The following is a 20,835-nucleotide window of genomic DNA, read 5'->3' as shown; positions in this document are numbered from 1 at the left end:
TTTGTGATGGTCAATTTTTTTTAAAAATTAAAATAACTTTATATTCAAATTAATCTTATTAAATTCAACCTATAATCTGTTTTAAAAAAATTTTATTTCTATTTTTTTAATATGAAATCTTTCCGTTAATATTTAGATTTAGTAATTTGAACATGTATAAATTAAACAAATATTTATCCACTATTTTAAAATCTGTTCTTATATTATAGTTATTATTCAATTATATAATATGCAATTAAAACTAAAAATTAAAATTTTTTTTTCTAATTCAACTAATGTACTAATGTTGTACAGCGATGTTCCTTATCTAGACGATTATCAAGGAATTTCCAGAATAGGAAATACGCCTGTTCAGCTATGAAAAATTTTTTACGATAGCAAATTGTTTTTGAACTTTTTCTTGATATTATGTCGAAAGTAAGTACAACTTCAGTTTCATCCACAATTTCAGCTCCGTCTAGGCAAAGAGAACCAGCAGATAGTTTAGGTTCAATTCACCATTATGGCTGGAAAATTTTTATGTGGATTGCATCTTTGAAAGAAATCGAAAGTTTAATTTATTTATTTATTATAGTTTGGAATGCTATTTCATTACGAAAACAAAATCATGCAAGACTTTCAGAAGAACTCGCTGACGAAACAAATAGTATTATTCGGTTAATAAAAGAATTAGCTACTTTAAAAGCACTTAGTAATGAACGAGAAGTTACTATTATTAAAACTTTAGATGATTATAAAAATTGTCGTCTCAGCGAAAAAAATTCGCTAAGAAACACTTTATCCGATAATGCTTGGGAAGAATTAGAAAGTTTTGGATTACCGTATGATTCTCGTATTTTTGAGAAACAATTAAACCATTGTTATACCTATCATAAAGAAAATTTAAGAAAGATGATATTATCTAGAATGGAATCTTTCCGCTCTATCGCAAAACAAATCGAAACTAAGAATATATTAGAACAAGAAACAGAAATAGAATCGACTGAAAACAGCAAACGCGAAATTATTATGCTGAATCAAAATAATGTTGTAGATGCTGAATGGCGTGATAACGATAAAAATAATTCTATACAATTAGTGAAAGATATTGAGAATCTTAATCGGGCTTTAAATAAAGCAATTGGAGTTAAACGTAATGTTAAAGAAATTAAAAAGGAAGCTGTAGCAGAATTATTTAATTCTTATAATTGTACCACTAATGTCAATAAAAAGCAAATGAAATTGGTTTTAGATGCAGTTTTGCAACGACATTTAATTAAAAATATTTGGGATAGTGCGGATTATTACTTTACAGGAGTACAGAAAAATGATAATTCAGAGTATTATTCTACAGGATCACAGAAAAATGATAATTTAGAGGCCGCTATAAGATCCAAAACAGAAGAATTAATTAATCTAACAAGTCAATTCGAAAATACCAACTTGGAAATTGATGAAAATGCTCAAACGTTACCAACTATATTACGCCAACAAAATTACGCGACATTAGGCCATCGAGTTTTTTCCAAAAATCATCCATTCGTTAATCAATTAGTAAATTATCTTACAAAAGAAATGAATAGATATCGAATTTTAGATTCCGAAGAGAAAAATAAAAAATTTGAAGATGATATAATTACAATACTTATTCAATTTCTTCGAATTTTTTATTTTCGTCTTAAAACACAGGAGCCAACCCCTTCAGTTAAATTTTATGAAAGTGGTACCAATATCGATCCTTTTTATATGGATGGAATGTGGGAAGGTCATTATGAAGATTATGTAGTTGAAATTTGCTCTTTTCCCGCTATTATCGTAGAATCTGATGAAAGAGCTTATATTAAAGCTCAAGTGATAGCGAGACCAAAAGAAGAGTTTCATGAAGATGAAGAGTCAGACTATTAATTTCCAATCTTCTGAGAAAAATTATTGAATATGTTTTTTATATACAGTACAACTTTATACTATCAGGATATAATTATAAGAAATTTATCTACAATTTTAAATAAATATTTTTATTAAAGTGAATTTAAACACGTGAATTAACTTTCTTTCCTATCTATAATTTGATTTGTAAAAAAAGATTTGCGTAATGCCCGTTTCTTTTATTAAATTTATGAGCATGATAAATAAAATTGATGTACATTAACATTTCCTTTTCCGAGTGAAAAAAACAAGAATTGTTCTATAAAACCAAACGGGTTGGTTTTTTTTTACTTTCATTTCCCAAAACATGTCTTCGGAAAATGATATCGATGTGATTGTAGCTATTGGTGTGTAAATTAATTACAAAATAAAGTATTGGTAATAACTTTATACATTATTTTTAAGTTTTATTTATTTTAAAAAAAGATTTTGGAACAACTTTTAGTGGGTTTGCATTTGCGAAAAAAGCTAAACCCGAAGAAATTAATATTAACAATATTCGCCTTAATAATATTTGGTAAATATGTAAAAGAATGAATATTCTTTTTTTATATTTATTCTCTATTTATATACATTTATTTATATATAAAAAATAGGTTGGGAAGAAGAGGGTTACCAAAAACAAATACTGCTTTGTTATATTTTGATGAATTTTTAGAGCTCCATAGAAAATGGGGTGAACAAGCTCTTATTTATGAACCATCTAAAAGAGTGGATCAAGTTCATTATATCATTGAAAGATTTAAATTGTTGCTGGATGAAGATGCAAAAGATAATTGGCCCGTATTACCGAAAAATTTAGATGCCAAGACAGTGATTACTGATTATTTTGTTAAAATGAAAGAAGTACGTAAAATACGTATATGATTTTTTTTTTACATTATATTTACTTAAACTTTTATCTTATGAAGGTAATCGAAGAAGTTTTAGACAGACGTTGCAAAGCTACTTTATCTCAAGTATTATTTGTATTGTCTGTTCCGGCAGAATGGGTAATTTGTTAATAAAAGTAGACATAATATCATTTACATGTGTAATATTTATTTATTGATTATTTGTTTCAACTTTCAACTAAAGCCACCTCGTACTAGAGATATATTACGAGATTGTGTATATAAGGCAGGATTACTTGATGAATCAAAGAGACAATCAAATCGACATAGATTAGAATTTACAACTGAACGTAAGAATTTCAACCTACAAACCGTTTCTTTATTCTTAGGATCTAAAATTCATTTTTAATTTTAAGCCGAAGCCGCAGCAATATATTGTTTGTCATGTGCTGGCGAGAACTTTTCGGTTGGCGGTAAATATTGAAAAGCATTGATTTTCGTGAATAGAAATAATATAAACCAACCATGTTAATTTTTGTCTTGTATCAGATACTTACCTTGTTGTAGACTGTGGGGGAGGAACTGTAGACTTAACGATAAGAACTTTGCTACCAGATAAAACATTAGAGGAAGAAACTGTCAGGTCAGGTGGTCTTTGTGGTAGTACTTTTGTAGACCAAGAATTCCTGAAGTTTTTACGCCTTACAGTTGGTTCAGAAGCTATGGATCAGTTTAAAGAAAATCATTATGGAAGTTTACAAAAATTGATTTACAAGTTCTTTTGTCCAGAAGTTAAATTACCTTTTGATGGAGAATCTGATGAATTTGAGTCAATTGAATTAGATTTAGAAAAATGGTGTCCAGCTCTAATTCAATATATTTCTAGGGAGACAAAAGAAAAGCTTAAAAAGGAGGAATGGATTATTGACATAAAATCCGACGATGTAATGAGAATGTTTGACCCAGCAGTTAATGATATAATTGACTTGATCCATGCACAATTAGAACGTCTCCCAAAACAACGAAAAGTAAAGACAATGTTTCTCGTAGGAGGTTTCAGTGAATCAACTTATTTATTTAAACGAGTCAAAACCGTTTTTAAGAATCGTATTGATATTAACAAAATAATAAATCCTCCTGAGCCAATTGCTGCTATTGTGAAAGGTATTTTTAAACTAACATATTCTTAATATGTATTTAAATTATATATACAGTATATTATATAATTATTTACTTATATTTTCTACATTCATTCTTGAGGTGCTTGTTATTATGGATTAAACAAGGATATAATTAAGATAAGGACTCTTAAGTGGTCTTACGGCATAGAGATTAATGGCGAATATGATTATAATGATCCAAAGGAACTTCGGTATGCCAATATCAATTTTTTCATTATAACTTTAAAAATTAATAATAGCACATTCTTGTTATTTCAGACTTGATGGCAATAGAATTTCAAGATTTGATGCCTTAGCGAATCAGGGAGATAAACTTGAAGTTAACAAGGATAGTAAACCTAGAGAATACAAACCTTTGAGCAGAAATCAACTAGCAGTTACATTCATACTCCTATATGCAAATTTTCCAAACCCTAAATATCCGAGTCAAAAAGGCGTGAAACCGTTAGGAAAGTTAACCATCAACTTACCTTTAAAAGGTTATGGTACGGATCGTATAATAGAATTTTTTATAAAGTTTGCAGAGGAAGAACTTAAAGTAACGGCACGCAACAAATCTGATACAAATGAATCATATAGCGCTACTTTTAATTATCCTGAAGATGATTCAGTTTAATATACTTATTTTCTATTTAATATTTTATTTATTAAATAAGTGTATCTATTTTTGCACTTATATCAGTTTACCAAAAAAAAAAAAAAATTAATCAATATATATGTATTTTAAAATCCTTGCATTTATTGTATTTATTGAAAAGATGATATAGGGATTCTCTACATTCGAATATTTTAAGAAAATGTAAAAGTTAAACTTTAATACATACTGACTTAATCAGAATTATTGTTCATAGAAAATACATGGTACTATATTGTTATCGCAATGTTTCACTCGTAAAGTAGACCATTATAAGGAAATGGCTCTAAAATATTTGATCGAATAACTATTAACTAATTTGATACTAGATTCTCATTGTTATTTACTAACCTCGACGATAAAAATAAATAAATAAAAATACAATAAATGAATTAAAATGTTCGCTTTTTTGGTCTGACTATCACTTGAGCTTTAGTAAATACCCTTTTTGCTTCATCATCTAAATTTTTAATTAAAGCTACAGCAGGGAATGAACAAATTTCTACTTCCAATTCTCCTTCATCGCTTTGTCCAATCTGATCCATAACATCAGGATTAAAACAATCGCCACTTTTATAAAATTCCCATGAAGGAACTGGTTCTTGTGTGTGAAGACGAAAATAAAAAATTCGGATAACCTGAAAAATAATCGTAGTTATCTTTGAATTCTTATCAGCAGATTCTATAATCCGATATTTATTCATTTCATCTATAATATTTTTTGTTAATTGAGTAATGAATGGATGATCCGATTTGGCAAAACCTCGCTGACCTAATGCTGCATAAATTTGCTGTCGTAATTTAGTTGGTAAAATTCGAGAATGCCCATCGGTTCCCGTGCGAGTCTCCCCAAAACGAGTTGTCAGCTTAATTAATTCTTTTATTCTGGATAAAATGACAGCTTCTAACTTATCATCAATTATACAGGATGTAGAATCATTTTCTTGATCGTTTTCAATATTATTATTAAATATCTGTTTAAAATAGCTATCCGCGAATTCTAAAATGATTTTAATCAAATGTTGTTGTAAAACTGCACCCAATATTAACTTTATATTATCTTTTTCTTTAGATAATTTACACCCATAATCTTCGAAAAGTCTATTTGCGGCATCGATTTTTATCTCAATACCACTACGTTTAACCCTAGTAAAATTATCTAAATCTTTTTGAAGGTTTTCAATGTCCCTTGTAAGTTGCATAGAATTATTAGAATCATTATCACGCCATCCAACATCCATAATTCCACCTAACGCCGCCTGGTGATTAGCAGCTTCCTGTCGCAATGCTTTAATTTCTTGTTGCAATTTTTCTACTTCATTTATTTGATTTTCTTGTAATGTTTCAATTTCTTGTTGCAATTTTTCTACTTCACTTTTTTGATTTTCTTGTAATATTTCAATTTCTTGTTGCAATTTTTCTACTTTAGAAGCTCTTTTTTGAGTTCCTTTAGATTTTTTTTCTATTGTATTATCAGAGGCGATAGATTTAGTCGATTTCGTCAAGGTTTTATTTTTTGATTTAGAACTTTTCTTTGAGATATTGTTTGTTGAAGAGCTGCTGGCAGTTTCCTTATAATCATGCTTTTTTTCTTCCATACTTTGGTCTTGAGTATTATTTTCTTCGTGTTCAGACTTGGATTCATTAGCTTTTGACAATTTGCTCTTGTTTTGATCAATATTTTGATCAACTTTTTGTTCTTCAACAGTAACTTTTTTATTTTCCTGATGAAAGTCTTCACCTTTCTTATTCTCTGTATCATGGTCAATATTTTGACCAACTTTTTGTTCGTTTGTATTAACCTTTTTATCTTCTTGATAAGAATCTACATCTTTCCTATTCTCTGTATAATTTTTGCTCTTATTTTGGTCAATATTTTGATCAACATTTTGTTCTTTTGCATTAATTTTTTTATCTTCTTGATGAGAGTCATCATCTTTCTTATTCTCTGTATCATCAATGTTTTGATAAACTTTCTGTTTGACTTTTTTATCTTCTGGACGAAAATCTTCATATATCTTATTCTTTGTATAATATTTCTTGCTCCAACTTTTATATAAATATTCACTGAATTTAGAATACCCATAAATACGCGATATAAACATATTTCGCAATGATTTTAATTGAAACCTAGACATTTTGTCAAATAAATGAATCATATCTGATAGAGATGGGTCATAAACATTATGAGATTCAAGTTGTCTAAATACTGATATCATTACTTTGTTACGCAGCTCCTCATTCTTTTTAAATCGACTTCTTACATATTGATCCATTATTTCGTTAGTCGTATTATATTTATCTTCACCAGTACCTCCATTACTATACAAATAGTAAATTCTATTCCTCATTTCATCAAAATCACCCTTAAGACAATCCAATTCCTTCTCAGAATCACATACTACAATGAATAAGTATACAAAACCATCCCACATGTGAACATTAACAAAATTACGAAAACATTCCCAAGACTTATCATCATTCTTATTGTTACTATTTTTTTCTTTTAAATTAAGAGATTGCATCTTTTTTTTTTCAAAATTGTATTAAAAAACTTTTCGATATTAGGAATAAAAAGAGAGAAATCACATTTAACACGGTAAAAGAAAAAAAAATTATTCGCAATCGGTTTCACAAGCTCGTGTGACCATTATCGACAATCTTAGTTCCAAATAAAGTAATGAAGTGAAGAAGTGTTAAGGAAATTTTATACTTAAACAAATAGTAATTTCACGTGTCACATTATCAATATAACCTTATTTTCATTGTTTTTCGTTGATAATTGCCTTATATAATAAATTTTTTTTTTTTAATATTTCAACTATTATAAATTAGGTTAAGTTGTTAATATTATCTGACCATTATCAAAAAAATTTAGTTAAGGGTTAATCTTTATTTTTTTTATTATGTATCATTTTATCCATCTATCTTAAAAGATGAAATGGTGCTATATAAAATTAGGCCGAGAACATTAAAATTAAAAAAGGTAAATAATTGATTGCTTAAATTTTATTGAAATAAAAAAAAGAAAAGATTATTCAAGACTTGAAAATAAGAATAATAAAAATAAATATGTATACTGTACATAAATTTTTTTTTTTAAGATATATAAAAATTTATTTTTGTTCAAAAGGATATTTAAACGTAGTTTGATATATTTTATCCGTGATCTTGTTTCTTGCGGAAGCTTTAATTTCCTCTTTAGCAAATTTTAGAGAGAATTCTATAGGACGATTCTTGCCAAGATGGATATCTGGTAATAAAATCCTTAATTCACCTAGTACTTCTACATTATTTTGACTAGGATATCTTGGATATTTGATCTTTGAGTATAAAACCTTAAAAACAATCGCTTCTTGTTTATCTTGAAATGGTTTATATTCTTTGCCGCGTTCTTCATTCAATTTAAGACTCTCCCCTTTACTCACTAAAATGTCAAATCTCCAAATCCGGCCATCATGAGTACTGTAATAACATTTTTTTAGGAAAAAAAAAACAAAATAAGAAAAATGAAATACAATCAAAATTAATCTTTTAGAATCAGATCAAAAAGTTAAAAGAGATTTACCGAAGTCTTATTGGATCATTATTTTCATCAAAATGACCTTTAACCTCTATTCCAAATGTCCATGGAATGATCCTCGATTCAATTACTTGCATGTTTAGGCCATATGAAACAGCACCTAAACAATAAAGGAATATAAGAATAAATAATTTTAACGTTAATAACGATTTTTATCAAATAGTAATTCGAACCTTTTACAATAGCTGCAATTGGGTTTCGGGGAAACGCTATTGTCTGGACACGATCCTCAAAAGATTCTTTAATTCGTCTTGTTAAATATGGAGATTCACTAAAACCTCCAACTAAAAACATAGCTTTAACTTTATTTGGAGGAACACTATTTAATTGTGCGTCTATTAATCTAATTATTGTTTGGATTGCAGGGTCAAACATATTTTTAACATCGTCGTATTCTATATCGATAATCCAATCTTCTTCTTCAAGTTTATCCTTTAATTCTCCACTAATATATGGTATTAAAGCTGAACAATTAGTTTCTAAATCTAATTCAATCGGTTCAAATTCATCTTCGTATCCGGTAAAAGGTAATTTTACGTATCGACAAAAAAATCGATGAATAAGTTTTTGCAAGTCTTCATAAGCTTGTTCTTTAAAAGCTCCTAAAGCTTTAATACCAACTTTACGACCCAAAAATTTAAGAAATTCATCGTCAACAAAAGTGCTTCCACAAAGGCCTCCTGATCTAACTGTTACTTCACGTAATTTGTTGCCTGCAAGTAATGTGCGTACTGTTAAATCTACTGTTCCGCCTCCACAGTCAACAACGAGGAACGTATCTGAAAAATAATTTAATTGATATATGAATGATAGAAACAATCTAATGATATATCGATTTTATAGATTAAGATATTTACAAACCATTTTCTTCCAAATCATGTTCATTACATACAGATAAACAATGGATGGCTGCGGCCTCAGCTTTAAATCCAAGAGGAAAAAAAAATTAATAATGAATTTATAATTAATATAAAGTCGCATGATCAGAATTCTCTTCTTACGTTCAGTTATAAACTCTAAATTTGAGTGAGTATCTTCATCAATAAATCCTGCTCTAAATACGCATTCTCGAAGAACAGCTCTTGTATAAGGCAACTATTTGAAAAAATAATATAACAATTAATAAGAATGCTTTTATAAGATCCATAAAGTAACAATGAGTTCCAAAATAAATCTACCCATTCAGCTGGTACGGATAATACGAACAAAACCTGCTTTAAGCTAAGTCCAGGCCAACGTCTTTCAAGAGATTCCTCGATAACCTTTATCGAATTAAAAATTAGAGATTATTTATTAAATCAAACAAAGATATTTTAAGAAGAAAATTGCTTACTCCTTTCATTTTAATTAAGTAGTCAGTGATAGCTTTTTTATAATCAAACATTATAGGTAGCTGAGGTTTCTGCTTCATCTTATTATCCAAATGTAATTTAAATCTTTCGATAATATGAAATTGCTCCGCATCCTGGTTTTTCTTTCGTCTTTGTTCCTGGAAAAGTGCCAGTTCACCCCATCTTAATACTTGATCACAATTAGCATCATATAATAATGCCGTATTTGTTTTTGGTAATCCTTCACGACCCGACCTATTATCCATTTTAAATTGAGTATTTTAGAAACTATTAAAATATAAACTTCAAAATCCGAGTTATTAGTTGATTTGTATACCATCGAGTATTAGTTTCGATTTCTTCTGGGTTTATTTTATTTGCATACGCAAAGCCACTATACGTAGTTCCAAAATCTAATATTTTTAACGCGAAAATAAAGATGAAAAGGAAATTTAGAAAATGTTATTTTAATTGTTTTAAAAACCTTTTTTCTATTCTTTTAAAAAGTTATATGACTTATTTTTATTTTCTTTATTTTTGTACCACTATGTTTTTTCTGCTCGCCGTTTAAAACTATCAATATTATTTCTTAGTTCTTACCTATGGCGACCACCACTCGAATATCAGTTGAAGTCATATTTTATAGACGAAACGTATAGTATTATGTTGTTTTGAAAAAAAAAGAAAAAGAAAGTGAAATTTTTTTTTTCCGGAGTTAAAAAATCTATTAAATTGGTTAATCAAAACATTATTTTTACCAATTTAAGTTTTGTTCAACTGCTAATTTTGTAAATTTGGAATGTAGATTCAGAATTTTAGAAGTTCATTTCCAAAAACGTAAACAATAACTTGTGAAACCATTTTAATATAAAAATTAAAAATCATTAGCATTTAACCGTTTTTCGACTTTTTTTTTTTTTTAAAAAAAAAATTAAAAATGCTCGATCAACCGGGAGAAGGATATTTGGGAGAACAGAATAATTTTTTATACAACCCTTCGAATAATAACTTAATTTATAATGCTGTAGTTGATAAGTCATGGGAAATTTTTTTATATATTGGGCGTATACATATGTGGGATGGTTTTGTATACTTATTCCTCTTAGTATGGAATTCTGAACCCGATAATAGTTTACTTGATAGTGAATTATCGTTAATTGAAGGACATTTATTAAATTTGCATACTTTCGGAGCAACTAGTAAAGATAAAGGTGTTGCAACCGATGAAATAATCAAACAATATAAGGAATGTCGAAATACAAATAATGAGGCTTTGCGAAATGAAGTAATGGGCAAAGTATATTATCACCTTTCACATCAAAGTATTTATGGACAACCTTTAACGAATATTATTCTTTTGTTAAATAGCATGAATTATCTGCAAAAACAGGCATTGCGTCATGTTTTCATATCACGCATTTATGGTTATGCTAAATTTGCTGAATATTTATCAAAAGTATGGGTGAATAAGCCAACTGATGTAACAAAAGAAAACGATCAATTATTAATAAAAGAAAATCAAACTCGGATAATAGAAACTGGTCTCAGGCAATTTTTAAATTTAAGTAATCAAAATGAAAAATCATATGCTGAATCAGTAAGGATTGAAAACAACACTATTAATAAGCAAGAAGAAACCACAAGAAAATCTTTAATCGACGAGATTTCAGACAAAAATTCTGAAATTGTTAAACCGGCTCCCGACTCTACAGAATTCGTAAAGACAAAAGAAGAATCTGCCGGTAAAAAAATGGAAATTATGGATAATGTTGAAATTAAAAAGAAAGAAGAACCTGAATTTGTTAGTGATGAGAATTTAACTAAAAAGAAGGAAGTTGAAAATGAAGCCATCAATAAAGACGATAAAGAAAATAATTTTGAAACAAACAAAGACGATAAAGATGATAATATTAAAACTAATAAGGATGATAAAGATGATAATAATGATGATGATATTGAAACCAAAGACGATAAAGAAGATAATATTGAATCCAATAAAGATGATAAGGATAAAGTAGAAAATACCTCTAAGGAAAAAATCAGGATTGGTAAAAAGTCAAATAAAAGCTCGCAAAATAGAAATAGTTCATATAAATTGGATTCTATTAAAGTAGAAAAATTGCAACAAGAGATTGAAGCGTTACAAGAAAATAAAAAAAGTGAAGTAGATAAATTGCAACAAGAGATTGATGCGTTAAGACAGGAAGCTGCTAAACATCAAGCAGCGTTAGGTGTAATTATGAATGTTGGGTGGCGTGATGATGATTCTAATAATTCTATGCAGCTTACAAAGGATATTGAAAAACTTCAAAAAGATTTAGCAGATTTTACTAGAGTTAAACGTGGAGGTATTAAAATAAATAATGATGCTGTACGTACACTTTTTCAAAGTCTTAAATGTAAAACTCTAGTAGAGAATAAGACGAATGCAAAATTAGTTTTAAGTGCAGCTTTACAACGAAAGTTGATTAATCATACTTTAAATCATATGGATGATTATTTTAACCGGACAACTAATGATCTTCCAAATAAAGTCGATCTTATAACTGATGATAAGTTGGAGGCCGCTATTTTCTCTAAAACAAATCAATTAATTGAACTTACCGAGCGATTTACCAAAGTGAATACCGGAACTGACGCACATACTAAAATGTTACCAATCAAAATACGTCAACACATTTACGCAGCATTAGGTGAACGTGGTTTTGTTGATTCAAACCATCCGCTTATTAAAAAGTTAGTAGACGAGAATTTAAACGGAATGAATAAACATAGAACTATAGATGATGAAGAAAAAAACAAGAAAATTAATTCTGAAGCCGCTATAATTATTAGACAAATTTTGCATTATTTCTATTTTCGTCTTCAAACACAGGAGCCAAAACCTTCGATAAAATTTTATGAAAGTGGCGAGGAATTTGATCACAGTGTTATGGAATCAGTAGGTCAAATTAAAAATGATGAAGAAGAAGATAATGAGGAATTAGAGGTGGAAATTTGTTCATTCCCCGCTATAGCTTTATTAGAAAATTTAGATGAAGAAAAGAGAAGAGTATTTACTAAGGCTCAAGTGATTGTCAGGCCAAAAAAAAGCGTATAGAACAGCAATTTAATTTGTTATATTTTTTGATTTTTTGTTTTATTATATAATATATGTATATTTTCTTATTACCTTTATTAAAAGAAATATGTTCTTATTAAAAAACGGAATAATTTTCATTTGACCAAAATAAAATCCAAAGCTACATAAACCCATTAGGAAGAAGATTTCATAGTGTTCCTACTAATTCCATTTCATTCCCATGCAAGATTTATAAATTTCAAGATGTGATGAAGAGTCTAAAATCGTAAAACCATACGCTATAATTTTTATCTCATAATTTTAAATGCAAAATTATTTAATTCATCGAATTTTTTTTAATTCGTGATCCCGTGAGTCAAAAATTCTAATATATTTAAAATAATTTTTTCACATAATTTTTTACTTTTATTTGATGCCACTCCAGATTTCAAGATAAATCATATCATAAACAATCACCACTATAGATTGATTAGAAAAAATAAAAATTTCAATTTTTATTATTTTTTTAATACATTTGAACTATAAAGACTTTAATTTTAAATATAAAATAAAAAAAAAATAGTATACATAGAAGTTATATTTATACTAAATAAAATTCAAGAAATATATATATAAATTTAATTATTTCACTATTTACTTTATCCTATAACTTTTATGGAATATTAAAAATACTTTTTTAACATATATTTACATTTAAATTTTATTATTTATTAATTTAATTCATTTTAATAATTTAAATAACATCTAATCTAATTTATATATTAATTACTCCATTTTTAAAATATACACTTTATAAACTTAATAACTTCAATATTTTATACTTTTTTTACTATAATTCATGATTTTTGGAATATTCTATTTTTACATATAAAATTTTCTTAATTACCATTATTTAGAATCTAGTATACTATAAACTATCTTATTATTTATGCCAACATAAATTCAAATATTATATATATACTAATAATAGCAAACTATAAACATATTTCATCCAATATAGGAATTTATTCTTGAAGTTTAATTTATTAAAAATGCATATTTTAAATTTTAAATAAAAAATTTTTTTACCATATTACTTATATTAATAATTAATGTAAAAAGTACTATTGTTATATTTTTAGTTTTTACAATTTTTATTTTGTTTTAAGTTCAAAAAAATGTTATATAATATATATATATAATAAAATATATTGGAAAATATTTAATCATATTAAATATATCAAATAGTAATTGAATAATAATTTTAAAATAAAATAATATTTAGTAAATAATAAATAGCAAATAATATGTCAATTTCTTATCTAATATATTTAATATAAATAACTTTATTTATTTATCATTAAAATATGAAATAAATTAAATGAATTTCACTAATCAAAAATCCGAAATAAAATATTTTGCTAGGCAAAGATCTAAAATTTATTTTATTTTTTAAAAAAAATCCTAAAATTTATTAATGTATAGTAATGCAATTATTCAATATAAATCTAAATATATTATAAATTTATTATTATTAATTACATTAAAATATTATTTAAATTTATTATTATTAATTTATTATTTAATAAGTAAATATACCATAGATACAATATAAATAAATATATTTATATAACTATCAAAGAGTTAATTCAAGAGTAGTTTCATTATAAATTTCACCAGTTGACTTATTTTTAGCAGTAGCTTTAATTTCTACTTTACCAAAAGCAAGTGAAAATTCAATGGGACGGTTTAAACCTAGGTGAGTATCATATGTTTTTACTTTTATAACTCCTAATAATCTCATTCCGGGATCATTACAATATTTTGCTTCATATTTTGAAGTATAATAAACATTAAATGTTATAATATCTTGATTTGGTCTTATTGGATAAAAATCTCCCGAAAATTTTTGATTTACTTTAACATTGCTACCACGTCTTGCCAATTCATGAAAATAAAGGTACATTCCATCCTTTGTTCTTTTGTTTAGTTTATCACCAGAAACCTAAAAATAAATGTTACTAGCTTCATTAATTTGTCAAAAATTTTTATTACATACACAAAAAAAAAACTTGCCCATGCAATTCCGTATGTCCATTTTAACACTCGATCAGGTACAATATCAATAACATTAAGTCCATATGTAATAGCACCACGAACTATTGCTGCTATTGGTACAGCTGGCACAGCGATGATAGGAACTTGATGTTCAAATGTTTCTTTAACTCTACGAAGTAAATAAGGAGATTCACTAAATCCTCCTACCAAAAACATTGCTGAACAAATTTTTTCCGAAGAATTTTTTAACTGATCATCAATTAAATTTATAATTCGATCAATCACGGGATCGAACATTCCTTTAACAGTTTCATAGTCAACTTTTAATATCCATCCAGCTTCTTCCATTTGTTCTTTGATTTCATCAACAACATATTGTGGTAAACTAGGACAGAATTGTTGTAAATTTAATTTTAAAGTTTTATAATCTTTTTTTTCTCCACTAAATTTAAATTTAATACGGGTGCAAAAAAATCTTTGTACTAAATATTGCATTTGACCATAATTATCTGTTTTCAATTTCGCTAGAGCTTGAAATCCAACTTTTCTTCCGAGCCAATGTAAAAATTCTTTATCTACGAATGTGCTGCCACATAGATCACCAACACGTTCAGTAATCTCACTTAACTTATTTTCCGGAAGAAGTTTTCGTAAAGTTAAATCAACTGTACCACCTCCGCAATCAGCTACTAAAAATGAATCTTTTTTAAAAAATAACAATGTTAATTTAACTTTAAATATTATTGAAATATTAGTAAAAGAAAATATACCATTTGGTTGTAAGTTATGTTCTTTTATAACGCTAAGACAATGAAGTGCTGCAGCTTCAGCTGATGAAACAAATATAATGGTTATGATCTTAAGTAAAGTATATAAATATAAATATAACAATCAGGATAATTAATATAATAGACATACGTTCAGTTGTAAATTCGAGTCGTTGTGAATTCAAAGATGTTAATAATCCTGCTTTATATGCACATTCTCTCATCACTTTAGTTGTGTGTGGAGGCTACAAATATGATATAAACAAAGTATGTATTTTATCAAAATAAAATAAAATAAAATAAATGATTCAATTAACACGTACCCATTCGGCAGGGATTGTTAATACAAAACCGACTTGTTGAGGGAAATTTATAGTAGGCCATCGTCTTACTAGAGTTACTTGAATTAATTTTCTCATTTGAGTTAAATAATCTTCAATAGCTTTTGTATAATGTAATTGAGGCGGTAACCAAGGTAATTCTTTTTTGCTTAAATTTGATATATGAAACTTAAATAATTCAACAGGACGTGGACGCTGTCCTTCTGTATTATCTGGTATTCCATCAGGATCTTCCTCTAAAGCTAAATTCCCCCAACTGGTGACATTTTTATACTCTTCATCATATTGAAGTGCTGTGGGTGCTTTTGGGACACCTTCTTTTCCTGGCCTAACGATTGTATCATCAAAGAGATTAATTTTATTTTAATTAAGAATTGATTATAGTCAATTAAATATAACTACCATGAATAATTTACTACAACAGTTTCTTGATTTTCTTTATGAACATATGCAAAACTCGAATACGTAGTTCCAAAGTCTATTGCAACGAGAATCCTAGTATCATTAATAATATCATCTTTGGGTTTATCACTTCCTGATTTTTTATAATCATTTTCTGACTGATTATATTGTTCAACTAATTCATTTAATACTAAATTAGGGGTTGCCGTCGTATCCAGGTTGAAATTAAAAGTAGCTATACCACTCTGACCAGTTAGTTCGTTCTTTAAAGTAGCAATCAATTCCATTTCTCCAAAAGTAAGTTCAATCAATATAGATCTATGAAGACCTGAACCAGGAAGACTAACAATAAGTTCTCCTAATAATTTCATGCCGGGATCATCACAATATTCCGCATCATACTCTCGAGTGTAGTATATTTTAAAAAGCATATTTTCTTGATTCTTTAAAATTGGTACGCGAGTAACTTGATCAATATTCATTTTAGTACCACGTCTAGCCAAACATTGAAATTTAACAATAAATCCCTCTGGTAATTTTCTATTAATCGGATCTCCATATTCCTGAAGTAAAAATTAAGTAAAATGAATTATTTCTTCATATATAAATATCAATTAAAACTTACCCATTTTCTCAACATATCAACTCCATAAGTATATTTAAGAATCCTTGAAGAAATAACACTCTTTTTTGATATTATGGACAATCCATACATTGTAGCTCCACGTGAAATTGCTGCCGTTGGTAGAACTGGAACCGAAATAAGGTTCACTATATGTTGAAATTCCTGTTTAATTCTTCTATGTAAATATTTTGATTCACTAAAACCTCCAACTAAGAACATTGCAGAACAAGTTTCTTGAGAATTACGTAATTGAGCTTTTATCAATTTAAGGATTCGTCGGATAACAGGTTCAAATATTGATTCCACAGTTGCAAAATCAATATCAATTGTCCAATCATTATTCTCTAATTTTGTTCTAACTTCATCACTCACGTATTCTAACAAAATTGGACGAGCATCTTCAAGATCCAAATCATATGAAAAGTCTGGATTATCCCCTGTAAAAGGTAATTTACAATTTTCACAAAATTGTTGTATCAAAGATTGCAGTTGTCCATAATTGCGATCTTTAAGTAAATCCATGGGTTTGTCTCCAAGTATTTTTCGTAAATATTTAACAAACTCAGCATCGATAAAAATGCTTCCACAAAAATCTCCGGCTCTTTCAGTTATCTCACCTAATTGATCATTGTTTATTAATTTTCGGACTGTTACGTCTACCATACCACCCCCGCAATCAACTATCATAAAATTTGCTAATAGACACACGTATAAATAATAAATAGACGAATTAATCATAATAAATATAAATAAATGTATTTAATTTCAAAACATACTTCCTGGATGCGCAAGAGCTTGTTCTTTAAGATTCATTTCCATACAATAAATCGCAGCAGCTTCGGCTTAAAAAAAGGAAAGTAAAAATGAGTACTTCAATTTAAAAATAAAATATAAATGTTAAAGTTCTTACTTTCGGTGGTAAACTGCAAATTTGTTGAATATTTTTCTTTAATCAATCCTGCATCAAACGCACATGTTCTCATAATTGATTTTGACGTTTCAGAAAATTCTGCAGGAATTGTAATAACTAAAAGAACATTCTCAAGGTAATTAACACCTGGCCAAGTTGTTGCAATAATTTTTTTAATTACCTTAAAAAATTGTTTATACAAATAATAAAGGATTACATTATTAGATTTTTTTATAATGATTTTAAGCAAACAAAAAACAATAATAAATCCCATAATTGTTTAAAATTGTACCTTGCCGATTTCTCTAAGATAATCAGTAATAGCCTTTTTATAACAAACTGGAAGTTTTGGTTTAAGTTCATCTGATAAATCACTTAAATGTAATTTGAACAAGTCAATGGGTTCATTACTATTTTGCTTTCTCATTCTACGACTTCGCTCTTTAGCCAAAGCTGGTGCACCCCAAAATTTTACATTATTATATTCGTTATCATATTGAAGAGCTGTTTTTGTTTTTAATTTGCCAATTTCGCCAGACCAATTATCATTTGAACGTATATTTCTTTCTTCGCTAACATAACAATATGCAAACCCGGAATAGGTTGTCCCAAAGTCTAATCCAACAACGACTCGAATATCGGGCAATGTCCCTAAATACAACATAATATTAATTTCTTAGTAATAAAAATAAAAAATTTCTATCTAATTTAACCTGTAAATTGTTAATGTCGCATATACTAAGATAATATTATTATAATTGCATTACCTGATCCCAGTTTTTGTCCAATAAGCTTCCACAAAACTTGCTCAGAACCAAAATCTGCAATAACAGACTCTTGTTGATTGGGATTGATTACATACAACTGTATACATGCCTTATCCGGTGTATCATCAAAAGAGTCAAAATTTATAATATCTAAGTCAATTATTTTTCCAGACCTATTTAGGCGGAAAGAAGATAATGAATTAGTAATCATTATATAATTTTCGAGGATCTATACATAGCAGATAAGTTTTACTCAAATTAATTAAATAATTTACATCATCTAAAAACGTACCAAGATTTTACGACTACTTGAAGCATATACTCATAATTGGTAGGAGGGTATTGAATAGAAGTTGCAATAATAAAATCCGGAGATAATTCTTCTTTTACATCGATTTGAAGAGAAATTTTCTGTTCAGGAATTTCAGTCACGAATTCCGTATTAAATACTTCATTATTTCTCGTATGTTTACTGAAATATCCAACGGACTTCGGTTTACCAATTAGTTGCCAAACAACTTTCAAATCCCTATGAATATATTATTAAATAAATATTATGTTTAAATAATTGATACTTTTTTTAAAGTATTACCCTTTAATTTCTTTATCTAACTTTTTGTATTCTTTAATAATTATCGAGAATCCAGAAATACTCTTCATATGAAATTTTACACTTAAATCATCAAATCTTTCGTTATTCACAATAATAGATCCTATAATTTGATAATCATCACTTGTTAGGAGATAATTCTCAAACTCAACTCGATAGTAACGTATTTTACTGCTGCTAAGTTTAGTAACCCCCGTCATTAAAATCTTTTGTTTATTTTCCAACAAATTTTGAATTTGTTTTTTAATATCTTCATGAAATATTTCATATAATGAAATTAGTTTTGGTTGATCTACTAAAGACCATGAATTCGGTTTCTCAGAAGTATTATTTAACCAAGTATTTAACTCATTTAGATTCGTTTCAGAATTGTTATATGCAATAAGTTTTTGATCACTCATGTTTAATTTTTTTAGCAGATCTTTACATTCCAATATAATAGTATCCGACCATTCCGACCATTCTTTACCGTTTAAATATTGATGAAATTTCTCTTGGGCTTTTTCATTGACTGTTGAATCACCTAAGCCTAATCTTCCTCCCATAGTGATCTCTGTACTAATCACATGACCATACTCCGAAAAGACCTTTTCCAATGATTTATACGGATTTATGTCATTTAAAGCACACTTGATATCTTCTACCAATTGTTGAGATGGTTCGCTTATTTGTTTTTGTTTTTCCCAGATGTTAATTACAACTTCTTCATGAAAGATATTACATTGAATAACATTTGTTGGTGCAGTGTCAAAAAGTGTCAAAAATGGAAAATTTTCCAAATTTGATTCATCAATATAAATTTTGGAGTGTAATAATTCGTTTCGTATAAAAGACGCTTTCAATCTTATTTTTCTTTTCCGTTTAATTGAAGGTACCGATAAAAAATCTAAAGCAGGTTTGATCCCGGGTACAAGACCATAAGAAGTTACCACCATACCATGATTCAATTGATATTCTTTAATCCAGAACGGTAAATTCAAGTATATATTATCTTGAGTCCAACATTCCATGGTAATTTCTTTATGATGGTTTGTGATTCCTGGGATTAAACGAACATTAAATAAGCTGTCGTTCATTTTTTGCTCAATAGGGGCCACCTTTTCATATGAAATAATAGTGGGTGTTTCAAATTTGTAGAGTTGATTTAAATAATCGGTCTAGAAAATATAATTAAAGATGTTAACGCTTAACCATAATTTCAAAAGAAATATAAAATATATGACATACTAAAGTCTTTATGTCGTTAATAGGATTCCCATTTGAATCTTCAATGTTTTCCACTTTTGAATGCATAATTGCAGACTTCAATAAATTCTTGCATTCCCAACGAGCTTCATTAATGGCCCATGATATATGTGCTTTTAACCGATCAAATTCTAAGGAATTGTCCAATAAAGCGTCTCTAATGATCAAAAAGCCTCCAACTAGTACTTCTCTCGCAAGAAATTCTTGATAATTTTCTCTAACTATGGACGATTTAACATTACCGAAATAAGTAATTCTGAGAACTGGAATAAGAAGTTTGACATCTTTTTTTGCAAGTAGAGGTAATTTATCTTGAATTTTCTCAAATTCTAAGGAATCGTCATCATTCGTAATATCATATTTATTTACAAATAAGTCCCACGTATTATTTGATGAATTATCTTGAATTGGCTCATATATTAATATTTGATCAGTATATTTTTCTAATTCCAATTTCTCATCGACAACTGTCTGGGAAGGAACAAAGTTTTTATTCTTATAATGAAGCCCATAATTCAGCTTTAAATATTGTGCGAGTTCTTTTTTTGATTCATTCATAGATATTCTGATTTTTATTACAAA

At 27.7% G+C, this 20,835-nt stretch overlaps 6 protein-coding genes across 7 annotated transcripts; 3 read left to right on the top strand and 3 right to left on the bottom strand.

The window, feature by feature from the left end:
- Positions 1–390: 390 nt before the first annotated feature.
- On the top strand, positions 391–2,118 carry OCT59_009687 (uncharacterized protein). The gene has a single exon (XM_025326782.2). The coding sequence runs from the start codon at positions 409–411 to the stop codon at positions 1,882–1,884; it is 1,476 nt and encodes a 491-aa protein (XP_025174426.1). The 5' UTR covers positions 391–408; the 3' UTR covers positions 1,885–2,118.
- A 94-nt stretch (positions 2,119–2,212) lies between these two features.
- On the top strand, positions 2,213–4,770 carry OCT59_009686 (uncharacterized protein; the record flags this gene model as incomplete). The annotated part of the gene is made up of 9 exons (XM_025319161.2): positions 2,213–2,252; positions 2,332–2,422; positions 2,502–2,751; positions 2,817–2,897; positions 2,983–3,088; positions 3,155–3,211; positions 3,288–3,902; positions 3,999–4,110; positions 4,178–4,770. 9 exons carry the CDS (start codon positions 2,213–2,215, stop codon positions 4,533–4,535), a joined length of 1,710 nt encoding a protein of 569 aa, XP_025174425.1. The 3' UTR covers positions 4,536–4,770.
- On the bottom strand, positions 4,637–7,140 carry OCT59_009685 (uncharacterized protein). Its single transcript, XM_025319160.2, has one exon. It carries the CDS (start codon positions 7,076–7,078, stop codon positions 4,946–4,948), a length of 2,133 nt encoding a protein of 710 aa, XP_025174424.2. The 5' UTR covers positions 7,079–7,140; the 3' UTR covers positions 4,637–4,945.
- A 529-nt stretch (positions 7,141–7,669) lies between these two features.
- On the bottom strand, positions 7,670–10,104 carry OCT59_009684 (uncharacterized protein; the record flags this gene model as incomplete). Its single annotated transcript, XM_025319158.2, has 9 exons — positions 7,670–8,018; positions 8,122–8,236; positions 8,310–8,915; positions 8,998–9,057; positions 9,138–9,231; positions 9,315–9,398; positions 9,470–9,722; positions 9,805–9,880; positions 10,068–10,104. The coding sequence occupies 9 exons, from the start codon at positions 10,102–10,104 to the stop codon at positions 7,670–7,672; spliced, it is 1,674 nt and encodes a 557-aa protein (XP_025174422.1).
- A 285-nt stretch (positions 10,105–10,389) lies between these two features.
- OCT59_009683 (uncharacterized protein) lies at positions 10,390–12,677 on the top strand. 2 transcript variants are annotated; one of them, XM_066132527.1, is made up of 2 exons: positions 10,390–10,764; positions 10,836–12,677. In XM_066132527.1, the coding sequence occupies exon 2, from the start codon at positions 10,837–10,839 to the stop codon at positions 12,565–12,567; it is 1,731 nt and encodes a 576-aa protein (XP_066000165.1). In that variant the 5' UTR covers positions 10,390–10,764; position 10,836; the 3' UTR covers positions 12,568–12,677. The 2 variants fall into 2 exon arrangements, with proteins under 2 accessions (XP_066000165.1, XP_025174421.1); XM_025319157.2 differs by having other exon boundaries at positions 10,390–12,677.
- Positions 12,678–14,068: 1,391 nt separating this feature from the next.
- Positions 14,069–20,811, bottom strand: OCT59_009682 (uncharacterized protein; the record flags this gene model as incomplete). The annotated part of the gene is made up of 14 exons (XM_066132526.1): positions 14,069–14,533; positions 14,605–15,287; positions 15,357–15,416; positions 15,505–15,598; positions 15,677–16,022; positions 16,097–16,659; positions 16,722–17,416; positions 17,498–17,563; positions 17,632–17,812; positions 17,924–18,282; positions 18,399–18,571; positions 18,691–18,927; positions 18,991–20,165; positions 20,236–20,811. 14 exons carry the CDS (start codon positions 20,809–20,811, stop codon positions 14,165–14,167), a joined length of 5,577 nt encoding a protein of 1,858 aa, XP_066000164.1. The 3' UTR covers positions 14,069–14,164.
- Positions 20,812–20,835: the final 24 nt, after the last annotated feature.

The sequence above is a fragment of the Rhizophagus irregularis genome, chromosome 18 (assembly GCF_026210795.1).
Source record: "Rhizophagus irregularis chromosome 18, complete sequence".
Taxonomy (NCBI): Eukaryota; Fungi; Glomeromycota; class Glomeromycetes; order Glomerales; family Glomeraceae; genus Rhizophagus; species Rhizophagus irregularis.
The sequence above is the reverse complement of the archived record's forward strand: the minus strand, read 5'-3'. Positions and strand labels throughout refer to the sequence as shown.

Bases quoted from the DNA above. Each gene is read 5' to 3' on its own strand.
- OCT59_009687 (XM_025326782.2), top strand. From the start codon at position 409: ATGTCGAAAGTAAGTACAACTTCAGTTTCATCCACAATTTCAGCTCCG.
- OCT59_009683 (XM_025319157.2), top strand. From the start codon at position 10,405: ATGCTCGATCAACCGGGAGAAGGATATTTGGGAGAACAGAATAATTTT.
- OCT59_009685 (XM_025319160.2), bottom strand. From the start codon at position 7,078: ATGCAATCTCTTAATTTAAAAGAAAAAAATAGTAACAATAAGAATGAT.